This window comes from Candoia aspera, chromosome 2 (genome assembly GCF_035149785.1).
Source record: "Candoia aspera isolate rCanAsp1 chromosome 2, rCanAsp1.hap2, whole genome shotgun sequence".
NCBI classification, from domain to species: domain Eukaryota; kingdom Metazoa; phylum Chordata; class Lepidosauria; order Squamata; family Boidae; genus Candoia; species Candoia aspera.
The window spans coordinates 169244713-169262041 of NC_086154.1; the positions used below are offsets into that span (position 1 = coordinate 169244713).

General features: G+C 38.6%; 1 protein-coding gene across 1 annotated transcript in view; it reads right to left on the reverse strand.

Annotated features, from left to right (window-relative positions):
* Positions 1–2002: 2002 nt before the first annotated feature.
* Positions 2003–17329, reverse strand: part of ZCCHC7 (zinc finger CCHC-type containing 7) — a 145314-nt gene continuing 129987 nt past the window's right edge. The window contains exons 6-8 of the mRNA XM_063294842.1: positions 12708–12803; positions 6265–6382; positions 2003–3551 (exon numbers count right to left, since the gene is read on the reverse strand). Coding sequence (XP_063150912.1) covers positions 3085–3551; positions 6265–6382; positions 12708–12803 — 681 coding nt within the window. The 3' untranslated portion in view covers positions 2003–3084. The remainder of the gene's footprint in view (positions 3552–6264; positions 6383–12707; positions 12804–17329) is intronic.

Below are 17329 nucleotides of genomic sequence, written 5' to 3' on the forward strand. Positions count from 1 at the left end.
CAGACTTGTGTCAGGTTATCAGTTGTGGGGGAGTGGGGAGATCTGCCCACAAAAGAATGCAAAACAATTTGTGAGGTTTGGAGCTGGGAAACGGATGCTGTTTGACTGGTCTTTTACAGCTTTTATTCATTTAAATGAATGAAAAAAAAGGGGGGGGGAATGGGATGGCTATGTGGCCCTGCCCTTTTCTAAAAAAAAGTTCTCCTCTCACCCCCTATGGATGGTATGTGTCTTCCTCAACCTCGGGTCCTCTACCAGAGGCCTGGGAGTTTGAGGGTTCTGCGCAGGATCTTAGTTGTTCCTAGCACTGCACTCTTCTGGACCAAGAGCTCTGATGTTGCTCCTGGGATCTGTTGGAGCCCCTCTCCCAGCTTGGGAGTCACAGCCCCAAGTGCCCCTACCACCACTGGGACCACTTTGGCCTTCACTTTCCACATCCTCTCTAGTTCCTCCTCCAGGCCCTGGTACTTCTCCAGCTTCTCATACAACTTCCTGATGTCACAGCACCCACAGCCCAGCGCCAGGCATTCACAGATCCATTTACAGCCTCTTGCCATAATAAAATAATAAAAAAATGAATAAAAAGAGGGGAAAATGGGATGGCTGTGTGGACCTGCCCTTTTCTAACACACACACACACAGACGTCATATGGCTTGTAAGCCCAGCAAAACCAATATATTGATAGCCACTTCCCCATAGTTGGAACAATTCCCTTCTGCAAAACCAATCACTCCTTCTTCCTAGTTCTTCAGCAGCAGCCTTTTTTATTCTTTCCAACTCAGCAACATGTTGGGAAGAAATTATACAAAAGGGACTCAGGTCCCTTGCCTATCCTTCTGTCCCTCAGCAAGATAATGCTCTGAAGAGAGAACAGGACCAAACTGGGGTGGAGGAGAGAGAAACCAGCAAAAGACTGAATTTGAAATGGGCTAGAACAGAATTGGGGCTGTGGAGAAAAAAATCCTCCCCCCACCCCAAAATGCAGTCCTATGGCCAAGCTAGTTGGGAAGCAGCCTAGGGAGCTGCCCAACTGCTCCATCCTAAGCTGCCTTCCCCCCTCCTAGTCACATGATCCAGAGGAGGTATGTGCTTCCCAGTGCACAGGATCACACAAAGATAGACAGATGGAAGCAAGGAAGCAAAAACATACACTGTACACGTGCAATATGCTACTCTGTAACACAGAAGAAAAATACCTATGGCTGCTAAGGCCACTGCTGGTAATAGGATTGGAAAGCATTCTGGAAGCCATGCTCTGCCTGCTTCTTCTATTGCTATTTCTGCAGTGCAGCCTCCCTCAGTCAGACCTTGGGTGCACCTCTGCAATGACTTCTCCAGAGGTAAAGACTTAGCCCCAGACACCTTCACGGTAAGGGCCGATAGAGTTTTAAAAAGGCAAACATATTTACTCCCATTTCCAAAGTGTCAGTGGGATACAATACTGATTTGACTAGATAAAAAACAGATAATGCCCTAGAACAGACATATGGAAGAATACTGCACTTCTTTGATTAGAATCGTGAAGTGTCGTATATTCAATTTAGATTTGACAGTATGATGCAGTTCAACATCCTACCCTGATGGGATCATTTCTTTGTATTCCACTGGATTTCCCCTTCATTCTGTTCTGCATGCGGCTACTTATCTTTCACTATTGGGTAGTGTAGTCTTGTCCTGCCAATATTTGTGTTCAGCTGAATCCTTTTCCAACATTAATTCTAAAGCTGAATCCTTTCACCTACAATTTCTGAATCTCACTTCCACCTTACAAAAGAGAACATTTACATTAACATTCCTTCAGAACCTCTTCCTGTCTGTAATTTACTCCTACGGTGTACTTACAATTGCTATTTTATTTATAGACCAAGTCCTGTAATCTCATAGAAAGGATAGACTATACATTAGATGTTCCAGGCAGTAGGACTAAGGCAGTATGTTCTGTTATTATTGTATCTTGAGAGACTTGTTCTTTTATTATGGTAACAAAACAGACTCAGTATGAAAATAACAGGTTAATGTTTAATAACCAATCCTCTATGTAAAATACATCTTTTTACATAGAAATTAACAAGAGTGAAAAAAGCAGCATGTTTGGGAAGCTGAAGTCTCGCTGGAGGTCACATGAGTTGACAGTGTTAAAGAAGGAAAATGATAGGTACACGATTTTCAAAAAGAAAAAAGAAGGCATCAAAATGGTCACTTTCCCCATGGATATTGCAATGGTTTTTAGTCATACTAGTTGAATTGCAATTCAAAGTACAAAAATACCTCACTTTAATAAAATGGATTATAAAATAATTTATTTCTCAGAAACATGAAAAAGTCATACATGATTATATTCTTTAAAAATTGGACTTCAATGCAATTTAAGCTTCCTCACTTAAACAAAGACTTACCTGGCCTGTCAAGTCGAATTACGGTGCTAAGTCTATGACAAACTGAAGAGAATCGTATCTCAGGCAGAGGATGCAGCATAAGACGGCCACATCATGAAACATTCTTGTCAGGAAAATAAATTAGGATGCAAAAAACAATTCTTGTACAACATCCCTCCCTGTTTCTTAAATTCATTCCATACATTTTACAAAACTATCAGCAGAGGAAACAGGAAATTGCTTCTCTCCCCTAAGCCCTGTAAACACAATCACTTGTGCTGCCTGATTTTGTCCTTCCTATTGACCAGGCAAAGTGGCTACCTCCATTTGTTTTCATATCCATACCCAGGCCACCTGTCAACTTGTCTAATGTTTCTTCAGAGTTTGCATGCTAATGAACTATATGCATTAAGCAGAAGTATTTTAATATGTGGATTTATAAAAAGAGTGTACGCAACTGAGGAAATGTGTGTTTGTTTGTTTTTTAAAATTGCTTTCATCTTGTCACTCCCTATCCCCAGCCCTATATACCATCCAGATACAGAAACTGTAAAAACCCCTAGCAACTCTGATGCATAAATAACTTGTCACTACAAACCAAGATGTTGTCCTTATGGAATGGTACTGGTATGCGCTCTGTGCTGTGACAGCCCAGTGCGCATTTTGATTGGTTTGTGCTCCCTCTTGGGGAAGGAATAAAGCTCCGCCTCAGATCAAGCTGGCTTTTGGTGTCGATTTCTTTTTCTTCTGTTTGATAAGAAATAGACTTTCATCCCTGATGCAATTATTGCTTGTGTAGCTCCTCTGCTTTTTCTTTTTCTTCTGCCTTTTTCCTGGTTCCATAGAAATGTGATGAATTCCAGTTCTGCCCTCTGTCAGAAAGCCAGTGCTTTGATGCACAGGAGTTTTCCTTCTGCATCTCTCATGGGCGTTCTTGTGGCCACCTCTAGGAAAGCACTCTTCTGTGTTAGGGTTGCTCTGAACTTCCTTCTTAGGCTTCCTTTCTCTGAACAGATCTGCATGAGACTTTTTCTTCAGGTTTTTATGGTATTTATCCCCCCTCTTGCCATGTTCCTTCAAAGCTTTCCTGTTTTTCTTATGTTTGTGCTCTTCCCAATCACAGTCATTATGTGGTCTTTTTAGAGTCTTTGGTAGAAGGCCAGCTTCCTGAAGTTCTGCAAAATAAAAACACTTGATGATACTCCACTTAAAATAGTGATACTGTACATGTTACCCATTTACAACCCCTTACTATTTAGATTTAGGAAGAGCCATCTATACGCTGAATATAATGTAATAAAGACGTTCAATATTAAAAATTTATTTTTTTATATATTTATATTTCAAATTTAGTTACTGCTCATCTAACTCAAAGAGCGACTCTAGGTAGTTTACAATAAAACCAGAATAAATAATCATTAAAATACAATACAATAAAACCACATTCTTAAACAAAATTATAATCCAAGATAGGAGTGTTAAAATGGTCTTAATTTATGGGAGCACCTGCAGGGTGCTAACCATCACCAGGGTTGCTTATGCCTCCTCATGCCCCATGCGAGATGGCAGAGCCAGGTCTTTATTCCTTTCTAGAAGGCCGTGAGAGTGGGGGCCTGCCTCACCTCTGGGGGAAGAGTGTTCTACAGGGTGGGGGCCGCAGCAGAGAAGGCTCTCTTCCTGGGCCCCGCCAGTCGACATTCTTTCATGGATGGGACCTGCAACATGCCTTCTCTGCCTGACCGGGTGGGACAGGTCGATGTAACAAGGATGAGATGGTCTGTCAGGTAATCTGGACCCACGCCATGTAGGGCTTTAAAGGTAATAACCAACACGTTGAATTGGACCCAGAAGCAAACTGGCACCCTTGCATATCTATTAATTTTAGAGGTCATTTGCAAAAAGCACACTGACCAGCAACACTGATAATGTGTCAAGACACCTAATCCTGATGAGATACCATGGGAATTCCAGTCCATAACATCTGGTGGACATCAAGATGGGAATCATTGTGCTAAGCCTGTATGATTCATCATTCATCATCACCATCACCATCATCATCATCACATTTATTATTATTATTATTACAGCCCTAAGGCCAGACACAATAAAACTATACAATAGCAACGATCTTACATTAATACATACATATATATATATATATATATAAACAAAAGCAATTAATATACTACAATCCAAAATTAATTAAGAATGAAAACACTAAAATGAATTGAAATAAAATACTATGTTAAGAAATTCAAAATCTAAGTAATGGTGCGGTGTATTGTGCAGATGGTAGCACAAAACTGGGCAACCTGGGAGGATATTTTTGGGTCTTTGTCCGAAAGAAGCAGCATTAGATAGAAGTCACTCTCCCTGCCTGGGAATTTCTTCGGTAATGGATATATAAGGAACTGTCTAGAATCCTTAGATAGGGAACAATATAACAACATATCTCAGATTGTGAAACCCTCAAATCAAATATCTGATAGCAAAAATGGGTAAATCTTCCAATAAAGTAATTAGAAATTAGAATACCTGTTTATAACCAAATGATACTTGATAAAATGCATACACACATTTTAGGCAAAAAGGTGGACAAAAGTAGCTTTATTTTTGGAAAGTCATGTGAGTCAATCCTGAAAGCTAAAAAAGCTTTCCCCTTTCACAGATCCATTGCAGGTCCTTGATTTACTAAGGAGCTCAAGGAGACATAAGCAGAAGAGGAGATGCCTATAGCATTGCTGGAGGAAGGCCCATCTCAAGTGCGACTGGATGCTGTAAATGCTCACGTTGGAGCCTACACAGTGGTGATTCAAACAGCAGAAAGGAGATATTCTGCTGTCTTGATTGCATCTGCCAAACACCACCTAGCAGCTCTTTTTACAGTAACTAATTCCCTCTTGGGGAAGGATGATCATCAACACCATCTGAAGGGCCTCTATGAAGAGAGAAGTTGAACTTCATCTCAGGAGGGGGAGAGCTTATTTCCTCCTCTCTCAGCATCTTCATCTCTGATGGGCACAATCACCACAGTAGGCAACAGTACACAGTATAATAATTGTGCAGGTTTATTGAATCAAAGCTTTAATACAGTTGTTCCGGCTGATGATACCCTGGCATTCAAAAGGCTGACAGCCATACCTTTGGGCCCTGGGTCATACAAACAATGTGACAGAAGTGCTGAGTCAGTCCCTGGAGGAACAGATTCAGAATGCATCCCTCCAAGGCAGAGCGGGTGTGACTATGAACAAAGCTGTCCTCCCCCATTCAGTGGTAGTTCACAATCTGGGGGGTTTGTGGCTGGGCTTTTGCACAGATACATCTTGCCCACCATTTGTGGACATTCCTGGATTGGGAAGCCCTAGTTATAGTCACTCATATCGGTGAGTCACCTCCTCTTTGGATTACTGTAATGCACTCTCCATGGGGCTGCTCCAGAAGAACATTTTGAATCAACAGCTGGTGTAGATGGGTATATCTTGGTACACCTGGCTGGCCCTGCTTCTTCAGGAGCTACACTGGTTGCCTGTTTGCTTCCAGGTACAATTCAAGGTGCTGGTTGTCACCTATAAGGCCCTAATGGTTCTGGTCTGACGACCTAAGGGACTGCCTTCTCTTGTATTGTGCCTGACAACCCAGATCAAGCAGGATCAATTCCCACTACTGTATGATCTGTTTTTACAAGACCACCATCTGATGGGGCCTCAGAAGTGTGCTTTTTTGATAGCTACCCCCACATTTTAGAATACTCTTCCTATAGAGATTTGGTCTGCTCTGTCCCTCCTGGGCCTTGAACTGGCTCTCAATAGCAACTTAGTAAGAGTTTAAAAAAACAAAAACACCAAATATATATCACACCTTGCACTTTTTTCTTAATATATATCGTACCTTGCACTTTTTTCTTTGCTCTCTGAGTACTCCTCTTGATATCATATTCATTATCATAGTAATAGATAAAGGGAAAGGTAGGAAACATTCCTCCAAACATTCGCTTCTCTGAGCATTCCTGCAAATCATATTTCAATATTATTCTTTTGACACGTACATTCTCATACGTCTGGCTAACGCAGACTCAAAAGAAGCAAACTAAATGAATTGACCCAATAGCTTTTCAATTGGTAGTAAAGACATATGTTTTCTATAATAATGCATGCTGACACTGCTGGCTTATCCCAAAAGAAGAGGGGCAAGATTACATAGAATATCATTACAAATTTAAGGTGCACACTGAAAATTGCTACAGATTAATATAGTTTCATTCTTCCTATAAATATTCATTCCTCGGAAAATCTCAAAACAAAATCAACCATATGTCAAATATGAGCTGCATTCAGATAGGTCTATGATGAGTGGCAAAAAGTTCTGACTTTCTTCACCTAAAGTATCATCAGTAGGGATACCATGGTTCCTTAACAAAGAGTTCAAGACCATCTTTGGTATAGTAACAGCATTCCTAAGCTACCTTTCTCGCCTATGAGAAAAATGTTCAAAACTGGAACTAGTCGGAAAGAGAGAATGAATCTTTCTCTAGTACAACGACTTCCTTCTATGATCTTATGTCGGTGCTGACTTGAACAGAACAAAAGAAATCTCTCCCAACCACATCTTGTTCTATCTGCAACTGTTGCTGCTGCTATACAGCTGCCTCAGGCTGATAGGAAATTCCACCTACACTTGTCTTCTAGGCCCAGGAATTCAAATGTCCGGGATGGAAGTGAGAACTCTCTTCAAACCCATTTTAATCAAGAAATCCAAGTGGCTCTATCTTCCAACTAAAGTTCAAAATTTCATAGCAGCAGATAGAAAAGACACAATGAATAAAAACTTTTGCTTTTATGGGAAACAATGGTTTAATCATTTTGGAGTTTTATTTATATATTTAACAATATTTGTGTATCACTGTAATCACAAGGATACTGGGCAGTGTAAGCAAGCAAAAAGTGAAACATAACACTAAAATATTATAAAATATTTCTTTCTCATATTAAAGAACAATTGCACAATAATATTATTGGCCAAGGGCTTGTGGGAATAAAAGAATCTTCAGGGTCTTTCTAAATGAATGGAAAGCTAGGGTCAGCTATACTTCTATGTACAGAATGTTCCAGAATTTGGAGGCTATTACTGAAAAGGCCTGTTGGTTTTGTCCTGGTCCATGGAGCTCTTGGGGGTGAGGTGGGGATCTCAGTAGGCCTCTCTTGTTTACTAGATAGGCAGAATCATTTTTGGTATCATGGTCCCAGATATATCCTGGCAGCTCATAAGGCTTCCTAAGTAATGACCAGCAGACTGAATTGGGCCCAGAAACCTAATAGTAACCTAATACAATATACTTAGTAATCTAAGAATAAATTTTATCCTGTAATAGCCTGGCCACCACATTCTGGACCAGTTACAACTTCTGAGTCAGCTTCAAAAGCAGCCCAACATTCAAAGTATTGCAGGGCATAAGTATTGTTGCTGGAGCATCCTTGTCCAGATAGGGATGAAATTGGCATACCAGCCAGAGAAGGGTGACAGATCCCTGAATATGGCTTTCTTCTGCTGTTTCAGAAGAGCCCTGAGTCCAGAGGACCTCCAAATCATGGGCCAGCTCCTTTGGGGGAATCATGATCCAATCAACAGCCATATTGTGGCTGATATTCTTGGATGCTTACTAACAAAGAGCAACTCCACTTTAGTGGAATATAATCTGAGTTTGTGTCTCCCCATCCACATCCTTATAGCTTCCATACATTATTTCAAGATTTCTGCAGCATCTTCAGCTCAACCTAGGCGTGTGGCATGTGTGTGTGTGAGATACACATTTGGATGTCCTCAACATGCTGATGGCACCTCACCCTAAACCAACAAATAACCTCTCCCAATTTATAAATTTGATTTAAAACAACTGGTTACTCATATGTAACTGAAGTGACCATCTGTGAATTCACACACAAGTATATATCCTGAATAAAACTTTGTTCTGAAACTTCTACAGTATATGGAATTTCTTGGCTGAAGTGCAGCTCTCTGCATATCACACATGACTAGGTGCAGCTTTCCCTAAATCCCTTCCATGGCTGAAACCAATATAGTGAATTCTAAGAGAAATATTGAGGTCACCCAGAACAAAAGCAGGTAGGAGGGAGGGTTGAGTGAACTCACAGATGACTACTCAAAGAACTTCAGTTACAGATAAGTAATCAGTTCTTCACTGTGGTCTCTGTGATCATACACTCATGGGTGAATAGCTGGCTTATTATCTAGAGGGGCTTAGTGCTCGTAAGGTACAATACAAGGACTGCACTTCTAAAGGCTCCATCCTTCTGAGAATGAAAATCCAGATGATAATGCTAGATACAGATAGAAAACTGCCCTGCATGATTATGAAAGGTGAATCTGATGTGAAAAGGATGCAGATGTGATCCTAGCTCTTGCAAAGTGACCACAGATCAGAAGAGGGCACTTTTGGTTGCCTAGCTTGTAACAAGTCTGATGGCTGCAACAACCAATTTGGAAAAATGCTGGAGAAAAACCACAATGCTTCAGATGGACCCTGAAAGGCTAAAACATATACTGATCTCAGTGCAAGTGAAAAGCAAACAAAGGGTGAATGGAATGACTTCTCAGTCAGTAATTAAGTATTTGGAAAAGCTGCAGACAGTATGTTTTGATCTCAAAAGAACACAAGGCCAGGATTTTCAGCAAGACATTTTGTAAGCTTGAGAAGATTCTGAATGAGCTCTGCTTAGACACATAACCCATGTATGTGAATCACCATGATAAAGAATAATTTTTGGGAAGAAATAAAGATCTGTCAGTGATTTTTCATTTGTACCAACTGCTTTCTAATAATTTCATGCACAGCTATTAAATAAGGATAAATAATCTTTGATGGCTATGGAGTATACTTCTCCAAAGTTTTTGGAGATGCTGTAAAGATAGATATTCCAAGAAGATGGCCTTTCCCTTAGTAGCTTGACAGTAAAGCCCTAGCGGGTAAAAAAGTAGAGGCCTCTAAAAATAGCCACTCCTACTCCTTTTAACATGGATGCATTGAATAATCATCTGAATGGTGTATGACATGCACTTCCTAGACCTGTCTCTTCTAAGTCAACTGCCACTACTGCCACATGCTTTGTATTTTGAAATACTCCAGAGATGTTCCTTAGCACCATAGGTAACACACACAGGATGGAGATCTCAGTCTCTTATCAACACACCTGAGAAAAGTTGTATCTGACTGACAGCTTGGAATATGAATGCTAGACATATCTGCAAAGTCTCTGCTTTGTTTTCTTCTTTTTTGGTCCTGCAGTTTGCAGATGTGGGCACAAATCTGAATGCTAAAATTTAACTAACATTGGGATGAGTCCTCCAGTTTAGATTCTTGTATATATGAGCACATTTCAGAGGAAAAAGATTCTTTCTTAGCATCTTTCTCTCTTGATTTCTAACCCTTCTGGTTGCTTTTCAGCTCTCTTTCCTGTTTCTCAGGACATTATGGCTTAGTAGTTAGTTCTTTGCTTCTACTGAAAAATTCTAATATTGCAGACCCCTAAACTAAGGTATTCACCGTGTTTTATGGACTGATCGTTGACTGCTATAAACAATCCAAATAAATTAATAAAATAGCTGTATTCATCCCTGAGGATTATATGTCTATAACACAAGCTGCAATCTCTTCACAGTTTCTCATTCCTGATGGTAAGAGAAAAATTGAAAAATGCAAGATCTGTTCCTGCTATGAAGTTGCTGAAAACAGTGACATAGGCAAGTGGAGCCCTGTACATTTCTTGCTTCGGAACACATGATATCACAGTATAAGGCAGATATCTAGCCACTGTTGAATCCAGATGATTCATTTAATGTAGTGTTCTTAGGATAGTTCCAATTCATTACAGTGAAGAATACCTGGCCAGTAAACTACCAGCAAGCCTTAACAGATGCAGGGTATCTCTGTTATTAGTTAGCCTGGACCACTCTCAACTGCTGATCATTTCATAATCAAGTTCTTCACTGCATTTACTAACAATACAAACTTATTGGTTAGTATCTTTTTGACATGCCTACAGATTCTGAATTCTCTTTAAGTGTAGGATGATGACAGTTAAAAGTGTAATGTGACATCACTGTCTTTGAGAAATGAGAAATTCTTGTAAAATCTGAATGAAGTCAACTAAATGTAAACATGCTCTATTGTTGTTGTTGGTAGTTGCCTTTGAGTTGTTTAAAACTCATGGGGACCCTATGTTCAGTCTTGCGCCATATGCCTGAATGAAAACCCCATGGAACATGCTCTATTAGTTCATTTAATTTCTCTTAAATTTTTCTCATACTTGACCATCCACACACTCCCTGAAACTTAAGATGTCAAATGTGGTAAAATAATTCCAACTATTTTTAGAAAGAAAATAAGATCAGGGAATTCTGCACAGATCATATAATATTTCTAAATACAATTCCATATAAATTCCAGGAGATTTTAAGTGACATACCAATATTTAAAATATGCTAGTAGACTATGCTATTTTTTAAAGCAATTAATGGGCTACAAGTTGTTTTATACAGCCATGTACTGAAATACTGTTTTATCTCAAAAACAGGACATTTATTGTCTTCCATCTCCCATCTTATTCTTACCTTTCCCTCCTCCCCCTGAGGAGGGTTGGATGATATTGCCAACCACAGTTGTGTTCAAAAGCTCTATTTACATTCTGTTCATCTATCCAAAACCTCCAGCTCTATCCAGCCAAAACAGTCTTCTTTACTTTCTCCAAACCATATAAGCAATGGTAATACCGTGTGTATGTGTACTGTATGTGCATATTCAGGAAAACTTGCATTAAGTATTTATGGAGAAGATCTCTCTATGTGGTCATTAGGAGTTGAAAATGACTTGATGGCACATAATCAATCGATCAATCAAATTTATTTCTAGTGCTGCTGAAGTATAGAAGGCAAATACTGTATTCCCAAATATTTAATGGCATTCCAATACAGATTATGATACTTTTTTTTAAAAGCATTTATAACCAACTTCTTTGTGAGGTATAAAGTACCACCTCATATGTTTTGGGCTTAAATTACATGAACATTTTAACAACCGCAATATTACTGATTCAGTTATTTCCTTATAGCAATTATCTGAAACTGTCTACTCCAACCCTATATCCCACCTTATATGTTTTGGGCTTAAATTACATGAAAGATGACTGAGAAAATGTATATAAATAAATTTAGTTATTTCTAGATCATTTGCAATTTTTTTAATAAGTATGTGGTATACAATTTACTGTAATAAAAAAACAAAGGAACATGGACCTTATCAGAAAGCAAAGTAACCCAGCAAAACCCAGCATCACAACCCTGGAAGAAAACCCCACAAAATACATCTAGATAGTTAAATCATTACATGAAGGAAGTCAAAAGTAAAGACAAATAAGATGCAAACAATATAAGCTTTGGTTATTAATCTAGATTAAAATTTAACGCAGTGGTTGAAGTTGAAAACACAGAATGTGAGATGGGCCTAATAACTCTACAGATAGTCCTTGCTGTAGGATGGAAACTGGGACCAGAATTTTCATTGCTAAGTGATGTGGTTGTAAAGAGTGACGCCACGTGACCACGTCGCTTAGCAATGGCAATCCCAGCAGTCCCGGTGCCATTGTTAAGAGAGGACCGTGTAGGCCATTAAGTGAGGACATCACGTGGTCACCATTTGCAACCTGCTGCCAGCTTCCCCACTGACTTTGCTTGTCAGAAGCTGGCAAAGAAGGTCGCAAACGGTGACCATGTGACTGTGGGGACACTGCAATGGCTGGAACTCTGCGGACCAGTCGTTAAGTACCACTCATTCAGCATTGTTGCAAGTTCGAATGGTTGCTGAACCAGTGGTTGTAAACTAAGGACTACCTGTATTACCTTTTGTATCACTTTAGTAATGCATGTTATACGAGAAACAATCTTCATACTATCTGCAAAACTTCAGAAAGTTTGGAATGTAGCTTCTAAATGTATCAGAGATTCTTCATCTATGGATGAATCACATACGTTTGAACATTTTACACATTGCTAACTATAGTGACACAACATAAACACCTTCCTAGAATTTATATCCTATCCCTGACTTCTTCTGCCTACAGAAATAAAATGGTGAAACTAATGCCGTTTACCAGTTTTGATTGTATTAATCAAATAATGTATCAGGCACAGAACAATGTACTTGTAAGTATGCTTCAAGTCTTAGTCTCTCTTGGCACAACTAATTTTATATTGGCCCTATATTATACATAGTTAATGTTTTCTTGTTAACAGAATATTTATTAACAATATTAGAAACTTACAAATCCATAATGGCCTTTCTCTGCACAGTTGTAACAGTACACTGAGGCAGGTTGCACAGAATAAGGGTTAGCCTTCTTGAGTGGTCCTGGCCGAGTCTGAAATAGAAAAATTGGCAGCAATGAAACTTAGTAAAATTCCAAGTAAAATGAGCTATAATTAAAACAATGTAATTTCACCATCCAATCAATAGCAGTGGAATTATGTCTGTTACTCATTTTAAAAAAATATTACGTTGTAATTCTATTATACACACCACCATATTCAATGTGCCTCACACCTACTGTCCACAGTATTACAGCCTTAATCATATTAACTATAAACAATACCCAAATTCAGATAAAATGAAAGGCTGTTTTGTAGAAAACCTACTTGTAACTGTGTTGTAACAGGTAGCACATGAAAAAAAATAATTCTTTTGCACATAAGAAATGAAGGAATACTTCTAAGTCAATCCCCAAAGTATCCATGAATTAACTTTTATTATGTTCTTGCACTAACTGCAATTCTGTTTGCTATCTGCCACTTAATTACCAATAGTAAAAAATACTTAATAAAAATACTTTCCTGCTGAGAGGAAATTAAACCTGAAAACTGAATTGCTGAGAGGAAGGGAATATATGTATGGATCAGAAGACAGGAAGTATACATCATGAATGTTTATAAACCCTAACATGATACCCAGTGTGGCCCTCATAGGATTACAAATCAACTTAGTGATAGAACGTGTGCAAGCTTAAATGTTGCTGTAACATACATACATATATACACACAGACAAAATATAAACAGAACCATAGCATAAAATTTAAGTGTAAAAATTTATTCCTCTTAGATTCTCATTCTGTAGATCGTTCTTCACAATCAAGAACAGTTTTCCCCACTGGATACAGTAATGTGAGCCCTATCAGATCACCCTCCAAGCTTCCTTCTCCAAGCATACAACCATCTTCCTAGCCAAATTGGTTCTGACAACAATCCTATTTTGCCTATGCAAGCAATCAGGCTTATGTGGGCAAAGCCAGAGCCCTGGCAGAATTCATTATCACTCTGCCTGGACAAGCCCAAAGTATGATATTACAAGGCTCCAGCTGAGGGTGCGTAAGCCTTATTGTATAGATATCTAAAGCCTGATTGCTGTCAACACTGGCTTCCATTTTGTTTGGACAAGACTTTCCACAGGTCAGGATTTTCTAAAGTTTCTGCTATAAGGAGCAAATATCAATTCAAAATATATGTGGAATGAGAACTTAGAATGACTGTCTCAGAAATAATACCCAGATTTCAGGAATTATACAAAACTGCAAGCTCATTCTTCCCTATAGAAAATATGGTTTTAAATTTGATTATTTTATTGTTTATTCCTAATGAAAAGATTTTTCTTTATGAAGTTTGAACATTGTATTACTATTCATGTTTCTCTGTGTGTACGTGCTAGAAATTGTTAGTTTTATTCATGGGAGGTGTCACAGAAATTAATTTATTCTAGGGGGTCAAGGCACTGCAAAGTTTGAGAACTCCTGCTCTAGATATCCAAATTCTGATTGAATTCCTGCCTTTATCGCCTTCAGACTTGGCAAGGAAGACCACTTCTAACGGTCTGGGAAACCTGATAGTCAGGGAGAAGAACACTACATACAGATCGGTTGAATTTAGTGGGAACCGACTTCTGGTACAAAAAAACTTTTCTTTTTAACAACATCTTCATTAAAACACATCTTCACTGCACAATAGTAACTGATGAAAGAAAACTCAGGTTTAACTACCATGGCTTAAAACAAAAGAAAAAAATAAATCATCTATTTTATACATCTGAATGAGGAACAGTTCTTAACTGGTTTATCATAATGCTCTTATACAATCCTTGAAATGAATGGACTGAAGAGTGTGATAATTACAGGTAAACAGGTTAATACCACTTTTACCTTGAGTTTTTTTAAAAAAAGGAAACTAATGACTACATCCATGTATAAATACATCCTAAAAATGATCTCAATGGTATAATTAAAATCCTATTGCTTAATATCCATCCCTTAACAATCAATGTTTTTGAAGATTTGTGGAATCTTTCTATTACTGAATATAAGTAGTAGTTTGAGTTGTTTGAACCCTCTCTCCCAGAGTTGCCCATCTGAATAAACTGGTAATAATGGCTGGTGAAAATCACTTCCAACAAATATTACCTTGGCACCCATAGTGGAGAATATATGCGAACAAAAAGATTTTATGAGAACATTATGAGAAGCAGCTTTTTTCTTTTCAAATCTCACAAAGATCCTCAATGAGTTTTGGGCTGCAAGAAGAATGTGTGTTCTTGTGACCTCAAAAGATGTCTGCGAGGCACTTCCTTTTGTTTATGTAATTGAAAAGGTCAGATTTAAGCAGACAAATTAAATTGAATACTTGCGTTTCAGTTTAACTATGCATATCTCCCTACAGCTGTCCAAAAGGCAAAAGAGGAAAAAGAACCCCATAATATGTTGTCAAGCTCACTACATTCTAATTATTTCAGGTTTTAAAAAGCATTTAAGGTTTCTGATCCAATAGGTAGAAAATGATAGCAGCAGCTCTGCTATAGGATTTTTTGTTAAAAACATTTAAATAATCTATATTTTGTAGAGTGAGATCTTGAAGATTACTTCACTATCAATATATAGAAGTAATAACCCAGTAGATAGCATTACCTATAAAAGGTCCATCCCATCTGCTATTCTTCCTGAAAGCTTTTCATGCACCAGTAAACTCAGTAAATATCAGAAGATAAAGCATAAGCCTACCACGCCACGGATTTACTCCTAATGTCTCCTCAAAGTGCAGCCCCGATGCAACGATTACAAATGATTTTCTTCTAATGTCATTTTACATAACCCTTTTTTCTGCATGAGTAGTTAGTGCGGAATGAGTGAATGAATGAATGAATGCCATTAAAACAGTTAATCATTATCTGGGACACTGGCCTTCCTCCCTTCTCTGCAAGGAATCTCCATGACAAAGGCCAAGAGATCAAAATGCCAGGGCTGCCTTCCTGGCCTATTTCTAACAGTAATTTTTTATGCAAATAGGACTGCTGGGCAGCTCCCTCTGTGACCTTGAGATGCCCTTATCTTAAACTGACTTTGATCCAATAAGGCCTTCTTTTTATGAAGCTCATTACTTCTTAAGATATGTATCTAACTTAAATTTCACTAATTAAAAGACATTATTTATTCACAGTTTTTTTTCCTGTACTATCTTACAGCTACATATGCAGACAAGGTCGGGGGGGGACCCCAAGAATTATAGTACAGTATATGAAATGTGAAATGGACTATTTCTTTTTCCAAATTTCAGTTGGGAGAAATCAATCCATGGTTTTATTTATTTTATTTACATTCTGCTTTCACTCTGGATTCCCAAATATTATCTAGATATTCCTATTAAATAGAATTTTTGACAAGATCCATACATAGCTATTTTGGTTGAGCAGTGCTGGAGCTCCATGTACTCCTACAGTATTCACTGAAAGAACACAGTTTTGATTGCTTTTTAAAAACTGTGTTATGCTGCACTGCAGAAGCCAAGGATAGGTGAGATTGCTTTTTGAAGCTTTCAGCATACATATCGGTTGTGGCTGCTAAAAATTGGTAATTTACTGCCCACAGCACATACAAACATTACGAGATAGGCATATACTTTTTAAATTATCAAAACCTAAAACTCCCTCCAAAATTTACTCCACCACAAAGGGATAAATGCAGTTCTGCTCACTATGCAGCCTTCAGCTCTTCAAAGAGTATTAGGAACAACCCTTGACCATCAAAAGGTTGTTCATCTCTGAAGTGAGGTGACATTCAAATAACATTGATAAACAGAATGAAATGATTTTTTCCCCTGCTTAATGGATGTGTTAACATTTTTCTCTGAATGATGTTCTTACTTATAGTCAACTGCAAAAATAGCTTTTGAAAATTTTCCTAAGTTTGGGGAAAATTAAATATCCTATATGGCCATTTTGAAACTGTGAGAGCCAATCTGGTGTAGTGGTAAAGGCACCAGGCTAGACACTGGGAGACCGGGAGTTCTAGTCCCACCTTAGGCACAAAGCCAGCTGGGTGACCTTGGGCCTGTCACTCTCTCTCAGCCCTAGGAAGGAGGCAATGGCAAACCACTTCTGAAAAATCTTGCCAAGAAAATTGCAGGGATTTGAACAGGCAGTCTTGAAGAATCGGACACGATCAAACCAATTAAAGAAAAACATGGCCACTGTATACCTGCAGCACTCAGATTATTCGAAGCCAAGCCAATAACACAACTTCTTTATGGAGCCCAACTGGGCCCCTTTTCCAATTTTGTACCATTAGAACTTTTATAATACAAATGTCTAAGATCAGCCCTTCAAGTCCCTAATTGTGTCTCTAATGCCACCCTGCAACTAGACTTCATGAAAGTGGAGGCTAGAGTATGGGTGACCATACTCAACTATTTCCCCTTGGCCTTGCCCCATTAACTATGAGAGATTATTTTCAATCCACATGGAAACAGGCAGTGGCAACTAAAATTTCTTTCTTCGGCTTCAGGTCTTCTACTGAGCATGGGATATGATCAGGCCAGAGAACTTATTAAACACCATGTAGCAGACACAAAGTG